This window comes from Ceratotherium simum, chromosome 22 (assembly GCF_057802395.1).
Source record: "Ceratotherium simum simum isolate JZ-2026a chromosome 22, ASM5780239v1, whole genome shotgun sequence".
Classification (NCBI taxonomy): Eukaryota; Metazoa; Chordata; class Mammalia; order Perissodactyla; family Rhinocerotidae; genus Ceratotherium; species Ceratotherium simum.
In genome coordinates, this window is record NC_141921.1 from 23,092,345 (window position 1) to 23,113,765 (window position 21,421).

At 44.1% G+C, this 21,421-nt stretch overlaps 1 protein-coding gene across 6 annotated transcripts in view; it reads left to right on the plus strand.

The window, feature by feature from the left end:
* KIAA0319L (KIAA0319 like) overlaps positions 1–21,421 on the plus strand; it is a 99,851-nt gene that overhangs the window by 71,547 nt on the left and 6,883 nt on the right. For all 6 annotated transcript variants that reach the window (XM_087446310.1, XM_087446309.1, XM_014784134.2 and 3 more), the window contains exons 8-20: positions 822–914; positions 2,736–2,868; positions 5,834–6,062; positions 7,387–7,510; positions 8,119–8,251; positions 10,234–10,382; positions 11,456–11,607; positions 11,965–12,103; positions 13,644–13,803; positions 17,718–17,860; positions 18,709–18,831; positions 19,738–19,828; positions 20,927–21,018. In XM_087446310.1, coding sequence (XP_087302436.1) covers positions 822–914; positions 2,736–2,868; positions 5,834–6,062; positions 7,387–7,510; positions 8,119–8,251; positions 10,234–10,382; positions 11,456–11,607; positions 11,965–12,103; positions 13,644–13,803; positions 17,718–17,860; positions 18,709–18,831; positions 19,738–19,828; positions 20,927–21,018 — 1,761 coding nt within the window. The remainder of the gene's footprint in view (positions 1–821; positions 915–2,735; positions 2,869–5,833; positions 6,063–7,386; positions 7,511–8,118; positions 8,252–10,233; positions 10,383–11,455; positions 11,608–11,964; positions 12,104–13,643; positions 13,804–17,717; positions 17,861–18,708; positions 18,832–19,737; positions 19,829–20,926; positions 21,019–21,421) is intronic.

Consider the following 21,421-nt stretch of genomic DNA (forward strand, 5'->3'; position numbering starts at 1 on the left):
GAAATGTGGGTCTTTGCACACAGAATTCCTCATTTAAACCCCACCAGTCCTCTTTCACCTTGGAAATCAAATTGAGGCATTCTTTTAAGTGATCCATCATTGGTAGATTATAGCGCAATAGCAAGGTATCTTGTTTTGTATTTTCGAAGGAGGTGAGGTAAGTTGGAAAGTGGAGCATACATTGGCACAAATTCTTAATACTGTTTTCTGTCTTTGTTGGTAATAGATTTTCTTTTCATTCCTTGAACTTTGTAGCCAAGATAATCTCTTCACCTTCTTAAAAATGTGTTTAGCGTAAAGACCATTTGATCATTACTCAAAGAAAAGGCTGCTGGGTTTGTAGCTCACTGTCATTTGGGTGGACCAGAGTGGTTTGTGGCTTCCCATCACTCAGGCCTAGTCGCCTCACACACAGTCAGCTGGGGGATGGCTGAGAAATCACCTATTATCTTTTCAGCACAGTCTGTGCCAAGGGATGGTTTGCTTGCCAAGGCCTTCATTGCGCAAAGCTTATTTGTTGTCAACCTCTAATCAGCTTGCCTGAAAGCAGTCACTTGCAGCTCTAGTGCTTTTCATAAACTAGATAGCACATGAGCGTTGAAAGAATGCACAGGCATGGTCTTAGGAATAGTCAGGTTTGGAAGAGGCTTTAAACACTCTTGTGTTAGAATGGCAACCTGGTCTTGTGACTTTCCCGTTTGGCTATGCTTCAACAATCATTTATGTAATAGAAGCTGTTTTATAATCCCCCCAAGATGGGCCTGCTCCTCCTACAATTTTAAAGCCCCTCTTCCAATTTCTTCTGGGTCATTTTCCTACAGAGCCCCGTAAGAATCGGCCTCCTGTTGCCATTGTGTCACCACAGTTCCAGGAGATCTCTCTGCCAACCACTTCTACAGTCATTGATGGCAGCCGTGAGTACTTGTCTAGGCGTGATGTTCTAGAAGAGCATTCACTGTGTACTCTGGTAAAAACTCGTGGAAGATTTGGAGCTAGCTATGTCTGCATTCTGTTTAGGGCAGTCTTCTTGACCATGTTATAGGAAAACCAACCATCGGAAGCAGCTGATTAGGAAGTAAAAACCAGACAGGCCCTCTTTAAAATCCCCATGTGGCTTGTTTGAAGTAATATTTCTGCTCTGAGGTGGTAAGAAAGTGGGATTATGCATGTATTTAGCATTATTTTAGTTGAAATTTGTTGGTTTTCAAATTTGCTTAGATGGAGTTGCCATTCCCAGTTATGGAAACAAAGTTCTTTCTATCATAGCAAGATAAGTAACTGAGAGTCTTGACTGAGGAGCTCTCACCCGGGCATCGCTGTCTAACAAGATTCTTGTCAGCCTTCTCCTGGAGAGACTCACAGACCCACACCCCTGCCTGGGCTCATTAACATCTTACCCTTCAGGATAATGTCACCTGGGTGACATGAGAGGATTTCTGAGTCTTTGCCATTGATCCTGGCTATGTGTATGCAGGAGGTTTCAGGCCTGTCATCTCACCAGTATTTGCTTGGTTTCTTTTGAGACCCATGAAGGCCCTGTTACACTGACTGTCTTGGCACCAACAGTGGTTTTTGGCAGAGGCAGTCACTGCTTTAGCAGAGGACTCTCTAGCAAGGTTAAATATTTTGTGTAGAGGGATCTGGTAAGAAGAGGAGGCTAGAAGAATAGCAAGCCAAGAGAAAAGACACAGAACAGGAAGCAGCGCTTGTGAGAGTGCTAGAAAGGGTTCACATAGTGCCATTTTATTTCGTATTTTTGAATAGGTCAAAGCTAAATAATGTATAAAGGTATACAGTGAAAAGAATCACTGCCATCCCTGTCTGCCAACTATCTAGTTTTCCTCCAGACAATCAATGGTATTATTTTATGTATCTTTCCAGAGATATTTTATGCATATATAATAAAATACATATACAGGCTTTATGATAACACATCATAAAACACATCATTGTACACTGTTATGTACAATGCTTGTTTCTATGTGTTGGAGAATTTTTCTGAATTAATACATGAAGTACTTCATTCTTTTTTCTTTTAATGATTTCATGGCCTTCTATTATATGGATGCATAATTTCATTGTATCAATATATACTTGTTTTCAGTCAATCTCTGTTGATGACCATTTATATTATTTTTGATCTTTTTCTCTTACAAATGATGTTACCACGAATGATCTTGTAAGCATGACATTTAACACACTTGCAAGTATATCTGTAGGATAAATTCCTAGAAGAGGAATTTCAGGGGCAAAGATAAATTTTACCAAATTTCTCTTTCTAGAGGTTGTATCAGTTTACACGTCCACCATGACTTATGAGAGAGCCTGTTTCTTTCTTTACCATATAATGTGTTATGAAACTTTGGTCTTTACCAATCTCATAGGTTAAAAAATGGTTTCTCAAGTGTAATTTTAATTTGCGTTTCTTTTATTTTAAGTGAGGTTGAGAATCTGTTCACATGTTTAAGAATTTTTGATTTTCCTTTTTTTATACAGTAGCATTTTAACCAGAGGTTGACTGTGTTGGAGTCCTTGGAAAACTACACAGTGGAATATTCATAGAGAGGCAGAATGACCCAATATTCCTAGGAAAGAAATACTCTGGAGGATAGTCTGTAATTTCATGATGTTTTCCTGGCTTCAAATCTCTGGGTAGTTGCCCTGGTTTGTGTAAACTGGATAAGTGCTGAGATCCAGTGCTCTCGTGTTGTAACTGATGTTTCTTTGCGGTCAAGAAAGCACTGATGATGATAAAATCGTCCAGTACCATTGGGAAGAACTTAAGGGGCCTCTGAGAGAAGAGAAGATTTCTGAAGATACGGCCATATTAAAACTAAGTAAGCTCGTCCCTGGGAACTACACTTTCAGGTAAATTAGGATGCAGCTTCACGTTTACTGTAGGCTGTTTTTTTTTTCTCTTGTGGGTTTTACATTCTTAAAGGAGTAACTCTGACAGATAAGAGTTGGTTGATAACATAGCCTGTGGTTCCATTGGTTCTCTGAGCCTTATGGTGATTATGGTCATAACAATGATAACATCTTAAGGCAGAGGTCCTTGCTTAGTGGATCAGGATCGACCACAGTTATTCCTTCTCAAAGCCTTACCTAGCAGATCTCGAAAATGTTTTTAGGATTTCTGTCATTAAGTGAAAGGACCTATCTTCCTTTGTCTTTTCTCAGCCAAAATCTGGAAGGAATCTATTCCCATCTTGTCTCTTCCCTTTGGGGAATGCTTCCTCAATTTATATCTCAAAATCTTTACTTTTGACTAGTGGTTTATTTGAATATGATTTGTAGAATCTTTCTCTATTGGAGATTTTTGGAGAATTTGATTGAAAGAAAGTCCTTTTGGGAACTAGTGTTGACATTCTAGAATGTGATTAATGAGAGTGTGAGGCTGACTTTAGAGCAATACTCCTTATATTTGTATAATTCCTTGTATGTTACAAAGCGCGTGTACATGAGTGTCATATGTGCATGATACTGTCTTCATTTTACATCTGAGAAAAATGAGTCCTAGTCTATTTACTAACTTCTCTGAGGTCACACAGCTAGAACTGAAATGCAGATTTTCTAACCCCCAAGTCAGGGCTCATTCGACTCCACTCCTTGACTCCTTGACTTGACCCGTACATATTTTGTTTATGCTTCCTTGAATGCCCTTCTCAATCTGTTCGAGTTCTGCCCATTCTTAAGGACCTGCTCAGTTTTCTGCGAGGCTTTCTGAGATCCTCCAGGGAGGAGAGAATATGTCTCTCCTCTTTCCTTGTTGCACTCAGTGCATCTATGTGGCACCTACTGTGGTGCAACTGCTTATTCCTGGGCATCCGTCTTCCCCACTAGATCAGAGAATGATCAAGTTGTAGATACTACCAGAGACATAGCAATGAGTGTCCTAGCACAGGGTCTACCATAATAATAAATATGAAAGTTCTGACCTAGCAGCACTCCCATTGACTCAAGACTTCAGGTGAACGAAAGATAGCTGCCAGTACAAGATTGGAGCCCTCTCATTGGCTTAAAATGGATTTCTAATATAGGAATTTTAACATTAATGGAAGTTAGCCTGAGCCAGGTCAATCCATTTTAAAAATAGTAAACTGTTTCTTAAACATTTACTATGTGTTTAGTACTGTTATAAGCTCTTTGCATGCAGAATCTCATTTAATCCTTATAAGAGGTATTGTAATTGTTCTTATTTTACAGACTAGGAAATTTAGGCACAGAGAAGTTAAGTAACTTGCCCAAGGTCACACAGGCAGTTTGACTCCATAGTCTGAACTTTTAACCACCATGTTAGCCTATACCATTTTGGGTGGTATTGGGAGTGATTCTTTTTCTCTAAGTATCAATCTGTGAAATGATGGGATTGGGTTTGATTAAGATTAAGGTCCAATCTGGTATGATTCCACTCAGCTTTTGCTCTTCCCTGCTTTTACATGGCAGTAGCCTCTTTCTCCAGCCCCGTAGGCAGCTGCTCTTTCCTTCCAGGATCCTTGCATATAAGCCAGGGACTGCTCGAGGTGAAAGTTAGAGGAATGGGCAGCTGCCATTTGTCTATAACTTAGTTTTGTTCTGAAATAGGAGATAAATAGGGTATGTTAAAAAAACAAAAAACTGAAAACAACAAGGAAACTGGAAAAAGAGAACTTGGATTTTTCTTTTTAGATGTTTGCTGATTTGCAGGTCTGATGTTTTTGTGCACTTTTTCTAAAGACTAATACCAAAAATCCCCTTCAGACCATCGGCAAAAGGTGAGATTGTGGAATAAAACCCCACAGATGTCTGGCTCTGTCTGTGGCTGGTGGTGAGATTTAAACAAACGACATGTCTTTTCTATGCTTTTCCTCTTTCTGTCAGCAAAATGGAAGGAGCCCAAACCTCCTTGCTTGCTTATGCTCACATTTTGAGGTGGCAAGAGAAGCTTTAGGCTGTTCAGCTGGAAAGCATCATTTAGGTAAAAGCCTGCTCTTATAAATGAACATTTTTTTCTCTTGCAAATCCTATTTCACACTGGCACAAACTGTGGGACTGTTGCGTAGGAGAATTCATTTCCATCTCAGGCTCCTGTCTTACCAGAGCCAGCCCTCCTGGTCCATCCTAGAGGCTGTCTGCCTAGGATGTCCGTTCTTGTGATATGTACACAGCCAAAACAGGATGATGGTGGAGAGCCTGCTGCAGACCAAGCTTGCTCTATTTAGCATAGCATCCTTGAACCCCACGGGAATAAGCGCCAGGTATGCTCTTGTCTTGAGACTTGGTTTCTGGTCTTTGGACTCAGAGAACTGGGCTTGCATCTTAGCTCACTATGTAGCCCTGGGCAGGTTATTTAGCCCCTCCAAGCCTCCTGTAAAGTGAGATCAATGACAGCTACTCTCTATGATTGTTGTGAGGGCCATGTCAGATACTGCTTGTAAAGGTCCCAGCACACAGACACATGCAGGCAGCAGAGAAAAATGGTGCTGGAGATGTATTGCCTGGATTCAGATCCTGTCTTTACTACTTTCAAGCTGTGTGACTTTGGGCAAGTTACTTTACCTCTCTCTGCCTCAGTCTCCTCATATAGGTAAGGAGTAAAATGAGGACGGTACTTTACAGAGCTGTTGTGAGGATTTAATGATATGTAAAGTGCTTGGAACAGTGCCTGGCACACAGTAAACCCTCAGTCAGTGTTAGCTTCTAGTATGACTGCCAGGAGGAATGGGTAAGAATTGGTTACCAGTAGGTAACCCTGCTACCTTGGTATTTCTCAGCCTTGATTTTCAGTCCTCTTGTGTGTATTCCTCTTTCCTTAAGCCCATCTCTGATTGCACAACTCTCTCTGCCCTGATAGCTTGACTGTCGTAGACTCGGATGGAGCCACCAACTCCACCACTGCAAGCCTGACAGTGAACAAAGCCGTGGATTACCCCCCCGTGGCCAATGCAGGCCCCAACCAAGTGATCACCCTGCCCCAAAACTCCATCACCCTCTTTGGGAACCAGAGCACTGATGACCATGGCATCACCAGCTATGAGTGGTCACTCAGCCCGCGCAGCAAAGGGAAAGTGGTGGAGATGCAGGTAGGAGAGAGTAGTTGCTGTCTTTTCTTGCCCAGGGGGCTTAAAGCTGCTGGACTAGGTCGCCCATCCAAGGCCTATTTTTGCTCCATTTTAATTACCAAAGTCATATTTGTGCACAAAATATTTAAATTTTTTTAAAAATCCAGAAAGTTTAAGGGGCCTTTAACACATTAACAAGAACCTTTGTCTTAAATGTTTAGTATTAGAGGAAAAGGCTAGGTAAGAGATGGTAGTTCTTCTACATAATTCCAGAGAGTCAAACTATTTAGAAGCTACAAGGGTGCAGATCTTAGTGGACTGTATTCCAAATTGGAGTAGATTGCCTGACTAGAGGGTGAGCTTCTTCTCTGTGGAGATATTTAAGAAGAGACTAGATTTGTCACCAGGCCGGTAACATATGTAAATAAAGAAAACTGGATGGGGGCTCTGGCAAACTGGACAACTTAATCCCTGACCGAAGGGGTCAGCTGCTCCTCAGGTCCAGCTAGTTGTTGCCACATGGAAGTATGGTCCCAATATTGTTTGATCATCTAGGTTTTCAAGAGAATACAGAAATCTAGACCTTTATCTGAAATTTTCCAACTTTTAAGACACTATAGGCCAAACAAAATGTTTGTAAGCTGGACTCAGCCCAGTCAGAGACTGCCAGTTTTTGCCCACTGTCCTAGAGGAAGTTCCTACATTAGAAGTTTGCCCTAAATGATTTATAAGATTCCTTCTGACACTCAAGAGTCTATGTTTCCAGACTGGAGGCATCATGTAAAGCTCACATTTCACCTGGCTTTACTTTAAGTATTTTATTAGGTTTCTCTGCCGTTGCAGAATCTGTACAGACCTGTAAGAGGACAGCATGGCATTACTTAGCATCTTGAATTGCTGCCATTTATTTATTTACAAATAAAAGTTGTATTTTATTGAGGTAGCTTTATTAGGATCACTGTGTGGCCTTAGTAGGAAGAACACTGCTTTTAAAATTGTGTTATTTTATTTTATGTTCATGGTCTTCTTTCCGGCTTGGGTCATAGAGACTGATTTCGGTTATCTCTGCACATTTTCCCGTTCTCCCCTCCCTTGTGAGAGCTCTGACTTTATTTGAAACTGCTGCTGTGTCAGGGAGGGTTGTTTCCTTGAAGGGAAAAACTTTGCAAGATGTCCCACAGGGGTGAGTCAGCATTCACTAAGTATGCTGAACTGGGAGGTAATAGCCCAACACCAGCTTGGGTTTAGGAAACTGGATAAATCATTTCTACTAGAGTAGGACTTACTGTATGATGTTGTGATTATGGGCGTCTGCTTTTCCACGTGTCTGTTTTTATATATTCAGGGTGTTAGAACACCAACCCTGCAGCTCTCTGCCATGCAAGCCGGAGACTACACCTACGAGCTCAAAGTGACTGACACAATAGGACAAGAGGCCACCGCTCAAGTGACTGTTATTGTGCAGCCTGGTAAGTTCCAGCCTTCTGGTGTAGGCGCTTCTATTGGCTGGTCCTTTTAACCTTGGGGGAGAGGAGGGTTTGGGTGTTGAGCTATATCGACAGTAGGCACTAGTCCACGAAGCCCCTGGCAATTTCTGTTGTCCATTCCCCTAGTGCTTTCTGCACACCTAGAGAGACAGAGTACTTCACAGCCTCAGCTTGTGCCTTTGCCCTTGGCTGGTTATTGTTCCTTTGAGGGGACCTAGCAGTTAGAGGCTCTGCCATCCCAAATCCTACCATGTCCTAATTTAAGGGCCAGCTTAAAGCCCACTTCCTCAAGCAAGCCCTACTTTATCACTCAAACCCTTTTATTTGAACTCCCGTAGCATTATATTTCAAATTAGCATGGCATTATAACTTCATTGTGTTCTGCCATGTTCTTTCAGAATTGTTTTATATGTTTCAGTCTTATATCCTTCATTGTGAGCTCCCTGACTGTCCCCATATCTCCCACAGTATCTGACAGTTCTGTGGGCAGAGGCAGAATCCTCATGGCTTCCAGAACCTATGTTCCAGTTGGTTCCTTTCCTTTCCCAGCTGGGCTGCCTGCTTTTGACCTCCAAGTCTCTGTCTTCTAGAAAACAACAAGCCTCCTCAGGCAGATGCAGGTCCAGATAAAGAGCTGACCCTTCCCGTGGACAGCACAACCCTGGATGGCAGCAGAAGCTCAGATGATCAGAAGATTACCTCATATCTCTGGGAAAAAACAAAGTGAGTATTGATACAAAATTCTTAATTACACAAAGACTCCAGACCTTTGAAGAGTAAGGTTTTACTTGCTTTTAAGAGTTTACTTGCTCTTATTGGCTTATCCAAGGGAGTGACTGAGAAAGAAATGTTTGCCATCTCAAACTTCAACTCTCAGAATATGATATGAAATAATTTTTGTAAGAAAAAAAGAATGCTTGCCATCAGCTAGTCCCCAGGTAGTACTTTTGTGGTTCTGGTGCTTTTACAGGTACAATCTATCTGCTAAAACGCATAGTTTAATTACACTTGAGAGGCAGGATGGAAGGGGTAATGGAGCAGAAAAATACTGTTGCTCAAAATTAACTGGGTAAGGCTGGCAGGGGGGAGGGGGCAGAGCAACTATTAAGGAGAACTGAAAATTCACGTACAAAATGAAAGCATTGCTCTGTTATTGTTTCCTTGAAGACGCCATTTACCAGTTATGTTAGCCAGAGGCCAAAGGCAGTAACCAAAATAATGTTAATTAAACTGGAATTATGTAATCGAACCATTCCTGGTTCTCACAGTTTCTTTCAGTTCCTTTAAACCATAACAATGGAACTCAAATTATATGCAGGATTCTGCAGGAAGCAAAAGAATTCCAAGGAAGAGTTAAAAGCATTCTCAATTTCCAAGGTAGCCAGCGTAGAACAGACTAGGTTTTTGTTTTTGTTGTTTTTGACTAGGGCGTTAGAGGTGGGTGGGAAAGGACTATAATTTGACTGTAGGGGCCGGACCCGTGGCTTGGTGGTTAAGTGCGCGCGCTCCGATGCTGGTGGCCCGGGTTCGGATCCCGGGCGCGCACCGAGGCACCACTTCTCCGTCCATCCTGAGGCCGAGTCCCACATACAGCAACTAGAAGGATGTGCAGCTATGACATACAACTATCTACTGGGGCTTTGAGGGGAAAAATAAATAAATAAAATCTTTAAAAAAAAAAAAAAAAAAGAAATCACTTGACTTAGGATTGGTGAGTTGGATTCTAGAAATTATTTTTATCAGCTCGTTTCGGTCTTTTGGAGAACCTAATCTTCCTCAGCCCGCTGTGTTTTAATTATAACTGTTTGTTGAAGATATGGCTGATAAACATTTTAGTTGAGTTTTATTAGTGTTTACAGCAGAAATAATGGTTAGCATAGCTTCTTGGAGGAGAATCTGTTTCACGAGGGGCTACTGGGATCAGAGGTTATGTGTTTAAACAGCAAAGCAAAACCTGGAAGTCTGCAGATTTCTCTGGTTGTCCTGCAGTTTTAAGGAAAGCTCTGGGGCGTTTTGATCCTTGAGCAGAAGGGTTCTCTGGTATGTGCAGCATTGTACCTGGCTATTGGAACAGAGCTCACTGCCCTGCTGCAGGCTGCTGTGTGAGGCCACAGGGGAGAAGGAAGGATGTGGGGTGTCCTGGGACCTCTGTGGTCCCTGTCCAGGAGCTGGAGGGAGCTTTGCTTATAGAGTGGCTAAGAAGAGGATGGTTGCCTTGAGAGTTCCTCTGCAGCCTTGGCCCATTCCCCTTCCCTGACTTTTCAGCAGGAGGGAGTTTGGCTTGTGATTAAGAAATGCATTTTGCTCCTTTGCTGGCAAGAGCTGAACCAACTACTGGGCCAGAAATGCTTTTCAGAAACATCACTCTTAAGTCATTCTTTTGATCAGAGACCTGCTCAGAGCACTTTCTTCCATTTACAAACTGAAACAGCAAAGAGTTTGAATGTTCTAGAAGCTTATATAAAGGGTAAGGTGAGATGTGTTTGAAAGTTGGTGAATGGAATTTTCTGATCAGCAGGTAGCCTGTATTTTGGGGCCAAATCACACTCTGTCCAAATGGAATATTTTTAAATATGCCCTCTCAAGGTCTGGGAAACAATAGTTCATGTCTTAGCTGAGGCAATAATTGTCTCCTCCCGCTGAGCCAGGGACAGGAGAGCAGCAGACAGGTACAACTCCACCCTCTGGTTTCTCTCTTTGTCCAGGGGACCTGATGGGGTACAGCTTGAGAATGCTAACAGCAGTCTTGCCACTGTGACGGGACTGCAAGTGGGAACCTATGTGTTCACCTTGACTGTCAAAGATGAGAGGAACCTGCAAAGCCAGAGCTCTGTGAATGTCATTGTCAAAGAAGGTACCTCCTTGCCTTGGGTTGGTGCAGCAGCCTCTGGGGCAGATACCCGAAGAATCCATCATCTCTTGTTTGGCTGCAGAAATTGATTAGAGACAAGGGTGGGGAAGAAGGTTCGGGTAAGGGCAGCTATTATTTGCTTTCCTAAAACAACTTTTAATTGAGAGTGACTGTGAGGTGAATTTTAACTTCTTGTTTTCCCCTCCTTCCTTCCGTCCCTTCCTTCTTTCTCTGTTGAATAGGGAAAGAATTAAGGTTTTTTTTTCCTTTGCATTTTTATTTTGCCTCTGTGCTGCTAACACCTGGGGTTTCTGCCTCTCCAGCTAGCTACAGTGACACCTGCTGTCAGGCCTTAGAATGACTGTCCTGCACTAGCTTCCTGTGCTCCACCTGTGAGCCTGCACGATAAGGCCAGCTTGAGGCAAGAGTTGGTTGGCCTTGCTGTGGTTTGCAGGCACGGTGATCAGTGATGGTTTTGGGAGAGGGCTCTCAGCCAGTAGTAGGAAAAGCCATCAGATATGCAGATGACCTCCAGATATAGTATCTTGAGCTCAGTAAATAGAGAGCACACACCTGAGTAAACAAAGTTGCAGGTGGGGCCCAGGATGAGAGTGATCTCTCTCCCTTTTCTCTATTAACATACTAAGGAAGGAATCAAAAAAGATGTTCAGAGAATAATATTTTAAGCCATATTTTAAAGAGAATTTGTGGTATCAGCTGGATGAAACCTAAATTCCAAGGCTTTAATCCACTTTGGGCCTTTGTTTCCAATCAGCATGTACCTTCAAAGCAGAGAAATGGCTTCCTTTCAGGGAGGCTGCTCTGAGAATACAGAAGGAAACTACACTGTCCCCTCTGTTGTTCGGTGTCAGGAGAATGTTTCTTTGGGTGGGACTGGAGCCTCAGGACCTGCGGCACTGGTGGCTTTAAATCTACAATGTTAGTTCCTGGCATGGATAGGCACTTAGTTCTCTATTTAAGATGCTTTTGATGTTTAGTTTCCCCAGAAACATCATGAAGAAGCCTTCCTTCTTCTCCAGAATGTGACATTAATTCAATGATTTCTCTTTGGTTAGAAATGAACAAACCACCTACAGCCAAGATAACTGGGAATGTGGTGATTACCTTGCCCATGGACACAGCAGCGCTGGATGGCTCCAAGTCCTCAGATGACAAGGGAATAGTCAGCTACCTCTGGACTCGAGATGATGGGAGCCCAGCAGCAGGGGTAAGTGTGCCAGGAGCTGGAGAGCTACACAAGGTCAAGGTGGTGAGATGGGGAGAGGGGCCTGAGCCAAACATTTTTAACCAAGTGGTCCCTTATATCAAACCTGGATTGCTCACTGAAATCCAGAGAGGTTAAATGACTTACTCAGGGTCACTCTGCAAGCTACTGTGGCACAGAATGTGTTTCTCTCTCCTGATCCTAGCAGCTGTGGGCTGCAGTGCCATTACAGAGCAGGAACTGCCCAGAGTTGAAGCAGTCCAGCCCAGAGGGAGCTTAGTTATGACAGAAGCAGCAGTTGACTCCACAAAAGGAGTGTGGTTTTATTCTGCAACATAGCCATGTTGTTCAACCCCACAGGAGGTGTTAAATCACTCTGACCACCACCCTATCCTCTTTCTTTCCAACCTGGTCGAGGGAACTTACACATTTCACCTGAAAGTGACTGATGCGAAGGGTGAGAGTAACACAGACCGGACCACTGTGGAGGTGAAACCTGGTGAGTTCATTTAGTGATGAGACTGAGTAGAATTGCTGGATCAGCCAAGCAGGGCCTCGATCCTGAGAAGACCTTCCCGCAGCATGGACAGAGCCAGATGGCATGTCCAGCTTTTAAAAAAATCTAGAAACCCCAAGCTGAAAAATCCTTAGAGACTGCCTGTTCCAACAATACCTCTCCTACCCACTCAGGTATATAGATCTCTCCCTACTCATCTCAGATGGAGAAACGGAAACTCCGAGAGGGTAGGACTTGCTCAGCGTCACACAGCAGTTGTGTCAGAGCCAGGCCTTTGTGCTCCTAGGCCAGCAGCTTCTCCTTTACACGTGACTGATGAGAGAGGGCTCAGAGTGCTTTGGGAATCAGAGCACAGGAATAACTTGAGTCATGATGTCTCATTAGCACCCAGATGCAGAAAACAATTTATTTTTGTAAGTGGAGCCTCAGGCTTTATCTGACAGCCCAGAGAAGGTAAAGTAACTGGTATCCTTTACATTTTTAAGATTTTCAGAAATAAAATTTCCTTCTTAAATAGAACTATGTTTTTATTTTGCTTTGAGGCTAATTTGGTATTAGGGAGGAAGAGAGTGTGGGGGTGGGGTAGAGCATTATAAATTCCTGAGCATCTGATGAGAAGGTATTAACTTTAAACCTGCTCTTTATTATCTAGGCCAAGCTCATGTATAGATGTCTTATGTGGAAAGGAATCTTGGCAGGTCTTCCAGTCCTTGTCCTGCCTCTATGAAGGACAACAGCCAAGACACTATAAAGTCTCTTCCGTGTTTAAAATCAGATCACAGATAGTCTACTAATTATGTAAATTATACATCAGAACAGGCAAATAGTGCATCCAAGTATGTGATATAAGGTATTCTGAATAATCACTTTTAACTTCCAAGTGTAGCACAGTGTTTAGGACATAATCAAAAGGAAAGCACAGTGGTCTCGTGGTTCCAGAGTTGTAAAAAGACCGTGCAGCCATGATGTTGCTCTAAGGAAATCCTTGTTTCTTGGCTGCCTGGATTTCCTTTGTGGTTACTGTTTTCAAACCTGTGGGGCAGATGCATTCTCGTTGATAAGAGGGTTGAGATGAACATTTTCCCTCCCATTGTTGTAGACAAAATACAGCAGGTCACTGAAAATCAGATGTGGATTGGGAGAGATTGCTAGATACCCCCTACTTGGCCTGAAGAGTTCAGCAAAGCCAATTGGGCAGAGGGTTTTAAAACAAATTGTAAAGTGTTTCTCTCTTCCCCACTCCCTCGCTAATCCCCATTGCCTCCTTGCTTTGGCCTGATCCCTAGCACGTGCGTGGTAATTCTCAGGTTGGTATAGAGACCAGGGTGCTTTCGAAGCTTTCCAAGCCAGCCCCAGATTGCATTAGTAGGACTTCATTGTTGTCCCTTTCCATTTGAAGGAGGTCAGTTGCATTTCTGAATGCTCTCACTACTTTTTCTCCTGAGCCAAAGCAAGCACACAGTGGCAGGTCTGTATTAACTCTCCTACTTCCAAAGCCATGACTGATGCACATGCTTTCCAGATCCCAGGAAAAACAACCTGGTGGAGATCATCTTGGATGTCAACGTCAGTCAGCTAACTGAGAGGCAGAAGGGGATGTTCATCCGCCAGATTGGGGTCCTCCTGGGGGTGCTGGATTCCGACATCATTGTGCAAAAGATTCAGCCGTACACGGAGCAGAGGTAGCTGGGCAATGAATGGGGGGAGAAAAGGAAAGACCAGGGGCTCCCTGGGCTTCTTGATTGAGCTGAGAAATAGTGTGGGTAGATAGAGAAGGGTGGGCTCTCTGACCAGGAACCAATCATGGTGTCCATTTCTTTAATGAACTTTTCTCTTCTAGTGCAGGCCACATGCTCTGTGCTAGACACTGCAGTAGGTACTGGGATACAAAATCAGAGGAGGTCCGTTGTGTGTGAAGGCCATAGTCTAGTAGGGGAGATAATCAAGTAAACATATAACATTAGTACAGGGTGGATTTGACAGAATGTGTGATATTGTGGAAACACAGAGGCAAGGGCAATTAATTCTTCCAGGAGAGTTGGGGTAGGGAAGTAGTCCAAAGATTTTCCAGAAGAAGTAAAACTTGCATTGATCAAGCATAGGAGGGCTAGGAGAGAATTCAGAATAGGGGAACAGCATGAGCAATGGTCCTGTGGTATGAAAGTATAGAGTTTCCTCTGGAAGAAGTCATTTGGTTCAGAGCGCTTACTGGGCCCCAGGATGTGGTGGAAGATAAGACTGGCTGTGTAGACCGAGAACAGTCATATGCAAGCCAAGGAGGTTTGGGCAGGAGGACCCAAGTTAGTTTGTTTTGTGTGTAAAGTTTTTGTCTGTTTGTTTTGTTTTTGAAGCAAGGAAATGAGATTTTGTTGGGAGAGGTCAGTAATATGGAGGCTAGAATAAAATAGGGAGAAGTCTGGGAGACCAATTAGGAAGCTTTTGGACTGGTCTAATCAAAAGGTGATAAAACCTGAATTAAGGTAGTGGTGATGGAAATGGCAGAAGAAATTCAGAGGTAAATCAGTAGGATTTGGTGACCTTTTGGGAGTGAAGGCGAGTGAGGCATCAGAGGTGAGACTTTTGGTTTGGATGCCTGGATAGATGGTGGATGCTGTTAACTGAGATTAGGGATACAGAGGAACCAGTGTTGAAGAGAAGATAATGAGTTCAGTTGTGACTTTTGAATTTGGAGTGTCTTATGGGTTACATGGGGAGATATTCCGTCAGACAGTAGCAAATATAGGCTGGAACTTGGGGTGGAAGGAAAAGCCAGAGGTGGGGAGTCACTGCATACAGGCAGGAATCAAAGCCATGACGACGAATGTGTCACACTGGGAGAATGTCAAGAGGGTTGAGCACAGAGCTCTGGAGAACACCAATATTTAAGAAGGAGGCAAAGAAAAAAGAGTCAGTAAAGGAATCTAAGAAACAGCAGTCAGAGAGGTGGGAGGGAAACCAGGTGGGAGTGGTCTGCTGGAGGTTAAGGGATGAGCTGGCAGTCGGGGGCTGCCAAAGGATTTAGATGCTACAGGGATGGGGTGTGGTGAGGATGCAAAACACGCCTTGGGGGTTGTGATTAGATCATCAGAACTGTAGTGACAGCATTTTACTTAGATGTTGGGGACAGAGCACAAATTCATTTCATGGTTTCAGGATACGGAGATGGTAAGTATAACACCTCTTTGAAGAAGTTGGTGCTGAAAATCATATGAGAGGTAAAATCTAGAGAAGACCTTTTAAAAATAGGAAATACTTGAGCATTTTTATAGACTGAGGGGAAGGTGCAGAGGAAAAGTAGACGGTGGAGATTGGGGAGGTGGGTTGTAAATGGAGGTAGGTCTGGGGGACTGGCTGTGCGCAGAGCAGGAGCACCACATTCTCTGGAGATAGGAGGAAAGGAGGGAAGATGTGCTATTATGGGTGAATTTAGAGGTAGAGAGGATGAAGTTTGAGAGCATTGGTACCAATGTCCTGGTTTCCATCTCTGAAACTGGAGGCAAGGCAATCTGCTTTGAGGAGGTGGGAATGAGGTGGGCAGCCTGAGGAAAGTGTTAAGGTTGGGAACAGCAGCTCCAGGAAAGGAGGCTGGCTTTGAGTGATAGTGGGGTCTCGGCCAGGGTTAGAGACGTGAGGTGAGAGCAGTGGTTCCCAACTCTAGCTGCATCATAGAATCACCTGGAGCTTTTATGAACATACCACCACCCGAGCCCCACCCGGAGAGATTATGATTAAGTTGGTCTGGGTGAGGTGTGGGCACCTAAAATCTGAAAGCTCCCCAGGTGAGTCTAATATGCAGTGAGGGTTCACAGGGGCAGAGACAGTGATGATTAGGACTTTGTTTTTAAGCTCTGCTTAGCAGCCTGGGAGTAGGAACAGGGAAGGTGGCTGCTTGGATCCATCCAAGCTAGTGGGAACTGCAGGGTGGAAGCAGCGGGAGGATATCCGGGAGAGTGCGGGGAAGAGCTTAGTGGAAGGGTTTGCTTGCAGACTTGCTCTCCTTGCATCTGGGGCACAAGGAATAGAGAAGCATCACAATGACTCTGGGTTTCTGGCTTGGACTGGATTGGCTTAGTTGAGGAATTCAGGAGGAGAATATGATTAGAGGGAGATAGTATGTCACAGCAGGAAATAGCGTGGGCCTTAAGCCGACAGACCTGGCTTCTGAGCCTGGCTCCATTAGTGTTAGCTCTGTGACAGAGGGCAAGGTACTTCACCTCTCTGAACCTGTTTTATCACTTGTAAAAATGCCGTGACCTATTTTATAGGATTGTTATTGAGAATTAAATAAGATAATGTTTGTATAGTCCCTAACACATGGTGAGTACTCAATTAAGGGTTATTATTTTAGGTTTATTTTGAGACATGTTGGATTTGAGGTGCCTGTGGAAGCTCTGGGGTAGATATTGTAGCAAGCACTTGCAGACATAGATTTGCTCACTCAGAGAGACGTGGGTAGAGGTGATAAAGATTTGAGGGTTATTGGTATATAGACAGAAATTGAAACTCTAATCATGGAGTAGGTAACTAGGAGAAAATTATGGGAAATGGACCGCAAATCTTTTGTGGTAAAGGTTTGTTTCTTGGTTCTGGAACTTATAATGCTAGCCTCATTGTTAGCCTCACTGTGCAGCAAGCTTTTAGAAAGTCTTTTATGACAGTGCTTCCCAAACTTTTATGTCATGCCACACATAGAAAATGATGCTGTTGATATGGCACTTTGGGATAAAGGCTACTTACACTGGAAGCAACTTGTCTGGGGCCTCCGGGTCCCACCTAGCCCCCCTGTGTGCTGAGGGGATCGAAATCTTGGGCACAGTATAAACCCAGTGTGACCCAGTGATTGGGGAGGTTTGGTTTGTGAGACTAACATGGAGCTCCAGAAGCAGGCTACCAGAAGAGGAGGCCACGCGCAGAGACCAGATTTCGTGCCACCCGGATGTGAGTTCAAACATGGTCTGCCTTGGACAGAAATTGACAGTCAGAAAGCAAACAGATGCTGGGCACGGAGTAACATAATCTTGCACCAGCCACACCATTGCGTAGGGTCTTTCGTGTCACTGTCATACTAGTGATCATTTTGGCTAGGTTTGGACCTATGGATAATGCTTTGATGCCGTCCAACAATTTATATTTTACAAAGCGTTGTGATTTGTCTTACAAGTAACCCAGGCACAAAACCAACAGCACCACAGTCTTAGTTGTTAAAAGGCTGACAGCAGGGATGTAGCCATAACCAAACCCCCATTTTCCTGACCTCCAGTTACCCATTTGGAATGGGTCCGCTTGTTAGCTGGGGCAGCTTAGGGCATTTTTAAAAGCATGGGCTTTGGAGTCAGACATATCAAGGTTGGGATCTAGCTCTGCCATAATTAACTGTGTGACCTTGGGCAAGTTACTTAACCCCTCTGAGCCCCAGTGTTGTCCTCTGTAAAATGGAGATGACGTGGATCACTCTTTTCTCACTGGCTCGCTGCGAGAGAATGCATATAACACTTAGCACAGTGTCTGGCACAAACAGAAGGAACTTAGCAAATGGTGGCTACTACTATTGTTGTTGACAGCTTCAGCTCATTCTTACTATTGCATGTCTCTCCAGCACCAAGATGGTATTTTTTGTTCAAAATGAGCCTCCCCACCAGATCTTCAAAGGCCATGAGGTGGCAGCGATGCTCAAGAGCGAGTTGCGGAGGCAAAATGCAGACTTTCTGATATTCAGAGCCCTGGAAATCAACACTGTCAGTGAGTAACTCTGGAAAGTTGGGAACAAGGGCCTCCCCAGTGCCCACAGCTGCCCTGTCAGTCCCCGCTGTCCTCAGGCTTCATCTCCTGTCCTCCGGGAACATGGGGATAATCACTTTCCTCCACTAACATTATCCTGCAAGAGTTGAGGGGTTCTCAACCTGGGGTTCAGGGGCCTCTGAGATAGCATTCAGAGGGGCTGTGAATTTGAATGGGAAAAAATTATATCTTTATTTTCACTAACTTCTAACTGAAATTCATTATTTCCCTCAGTTATGAAGGTAGGCAACAAACTATAGTACTCTTAACAGAACCTGTGACTTTGAGGCAGCAGAAATCACGGATAATTTCACATCACCCTACATGATGAAATACTGTTTTAATCATCACTACTTCAAAATTACAACACTTGTTAGACCCACTTTTAGATCTTGTTACTTAATTTTTTAATAAAGATGCACATACATTACTTTTAAAATTTATATTTTTAAATATTTCAAAAATGTTCAGTATAATTGTTTTCCTTTGTAATACTATTATTTTATTTTTGCAATTAAATTATTCAGAGAAGGGGGTTCTGTGGGACATGAAAGATTAAGAACTACTGGTAGAAACAAAAACAGTCTGGAACCATCTTCCAGTGGCCTAACTGCTCCAGTTTTATTCGACCATGATGATAATTATGGGCAACATGTCCAAGCTGTAAAAGCTCCTGGGGCAGGTCTCCAGGAAATCTCACCACAGGCCATTGAGCAGGGGCTGCCTCTGTATCTTCACAGGCACTGGAAGCTGGTTATCCCCCTGGCTCTGACTCCTCTTGACTCTTTTCCCTTTCCTGCTTCTTTCAGCGTGCCAGTTGAACTGTTCTGACCATGGCCATTGTGATTCATTCACCAAACGCTGTATCTGTGACCCTTTTTGGATGGAGAATTTCATCAAGGTGCAGCTGAGGGATGGAGACAGCAACTGTGGTGAGTTTTCTGCTTGGCACTGTGCCAGCTGGTTTGGCACTGAATGTGGTTCTGAGTTGAGTGGGTGGGTGTTGGTGTTTCCGAGGCAGATAAGCAAGCAAGAAGAAGAAGAACTTTGTGTATTTTCTGTTTGCAGACGACTTTTACTTCCTTCCTCCACACTTGCTCAAGGTTAGAGGAAAGCTCTGAGGCAGTCGTGTAAGAAGAACCAAGGTTAATGGCCGGCCCTGTGGCTTAGCGGTTAAGGGCGTGCGCTCCGCTACTGGCGGCTCAGGTTCGGATCCCGGGCGCGCACCGACGCACCACTTCTCCGGCCATGCTGAGGCTGTGTCCCACATACAGCAACTAGAAGGATGTGCAACTATGACATACAACTATCTACTGAGGCTTTGGGGAGAAAAAGGGAAAAAAAGGAGGAGGATTGGCAATAGATGTTAGCTCAGAGCCGGTCTTCCTCAGCAAAAAGAGGAGGATTAGCGTGGATGTTAGCTCAGGGCTGATCTTCCTCACAAAAAAAAAAATAAAAAAAGAAGAACCAAGGTTAAATCAGACCAACTGCCAATTGCAGCCTAAATCAGAGCAGCTGCAAGGCCTCCTGTACTTGAGAGTGCATGCATGCTGTAGCCTAATGGGAGCACTCAGGTTTCTGTTCCCCTTTCCCTCTGTTAAAGCTCCTTACAGCCTGCCCCACTGCCCCGGGCTCTCAAAGCAGGGACTGGAAAGCAGGGTCAATTCAAAAGGTTTGAAGCTTTGGCTGCCTTCATCTCCACGGTCTCACCTTCCCTGGGGAGACCTGGGGACATTCTTGTCTGCAGAGTGAAGCAACCTCCTGCCAAGGTGGGAGCAGCCTAGACCCGCCTTCTAGCCTCTCTCTTCACAGCCTCACCATTTTGTTTTTCTTTGCAGAGTGGAGCGTGTTATATGTCATCATTGCTTCCTTTGTCATTGTTGTTGCCTTGGGAATCCTGTCCTGGACTGTGATCTGTTGTTGTAAGAGGTAAGAAGGATTCCCCTGGGAGTTCATTCGGGATTCTAGTCATGTATTCATTCATCCGAGAAGTATCTTGCACTTTCCACAGGAAGGTGCTGAGTCCTGGGTTTCCTCCCTGCCCGTCACTGTTATAGTGGTTTGGCCCATCCAAGGCGTGCACAGAAAGACTTTCCTCACCTGACTCTCCTGAGGGCAGAAGCACACTCCTTCCACCAAGTGGCTGTCACTGCAGTGATTTGCAACCTGGAGTGTGAGGGCCTGGAGTGTGGACCTGGATCACATCTCTAGGATGTGTGTCCTTTCATACTCCACACCTCAGCCTCACTACCTTAACACATGAGTTCTTAATGTTTCTGCCTTCCTTTCTAGTTTGGATTCACGAGTTTGCATGCTTTCACATAATTGTAGACTTAGGTTAGTCATGATTAAGTATTCTGCGTTTTTTCATTTGTCTTCCTCTCTAGTCTTATAATATTTGATAATGTTTATGTTTTTCATTATTAATAATAAGTATGATTTCCATGTTTACTGAGTACAAAACACCATAACATTTTATGGTTAAATATCTTTTTAATATGCATAAGAACCTTTTCTCAGCTGACAGATAAGGAAACGTAGGCTCAGGAAAATGACACATCTGTCCCTGGGCACACAGTGAATAAGTGGCAGAGCTGAGATTCAACCTGCAATACAACCACACATAAAACTTAGAAAATTAAAAGAATTTTTAAAAATTCCCACCAGCCTAAGACAACCACCATTAACAACTTTGTTGGTTTATTGCTTTCCTCCACCCCACACCCCTCAAGCCTAGGGTTTTCATTTTCTTTACATTTTTAACCAGTCATTGCCGCTGTGGAGTGGTGAGTCCATGCTAAGATAGCCACATTTCCCTTGCCTTTTTCCAGAATTGGGGAGGAATGTTTGAAGAACAAATCACAGTTGCCACCTTCCCCAGCTGAGAAATGAGGAGAAGCAACCCTCCCATTAAGCAGCGTCCCCCAAGACAGGGCCCTACGTGCAATCTGGCTGTCATCATGTGCTGGGCTACCTGAACCTCACACAGAACCTCTCCTGAGCAGTGGTGGGGATTGTGTTTTTTAGGCAAAAAGGAAAACCCAAGAGGAAAAGCAAGTACAAGATCCTGGATGCCACAGATCAGGAGAGTCTGGATCTGAAGCCAACCTCCCGAACAGGTAGTGGTGCTGGGAGCTGGGGGCGTCTAGATTTGTGCACTCTCCCTGTGAACAGCCACCATCACTACTCCCCTCCTAAATGTGTCACTAACAGCTGTTTGTGCTGGAAAAGCATTTTGTCCCCTGCCAGATGAAGGCCGAGGGTCAGCTCTGCCCTGCACTGGCAGAAGCTGCCTGCCAGACAAACTCTGACTCCAGGGCTCCCTTCTCAGCATCCTTTCCGTTTGCAGAGGGGCTCGGCCTCTTGCTTTCCTTTGCCTACTCGTTCCCCTCAGGGTTCCCACCTGGAGTTCAGCGTTTCAAGCTGGCCCCTATAGTCAGGCTCAGGGATCTTGGTCTCTTGTGGATGACTAATCTGTCCTTTCTGGGCAGACAAGGTGAGGCAGCAGTGAGATCAAAGCCA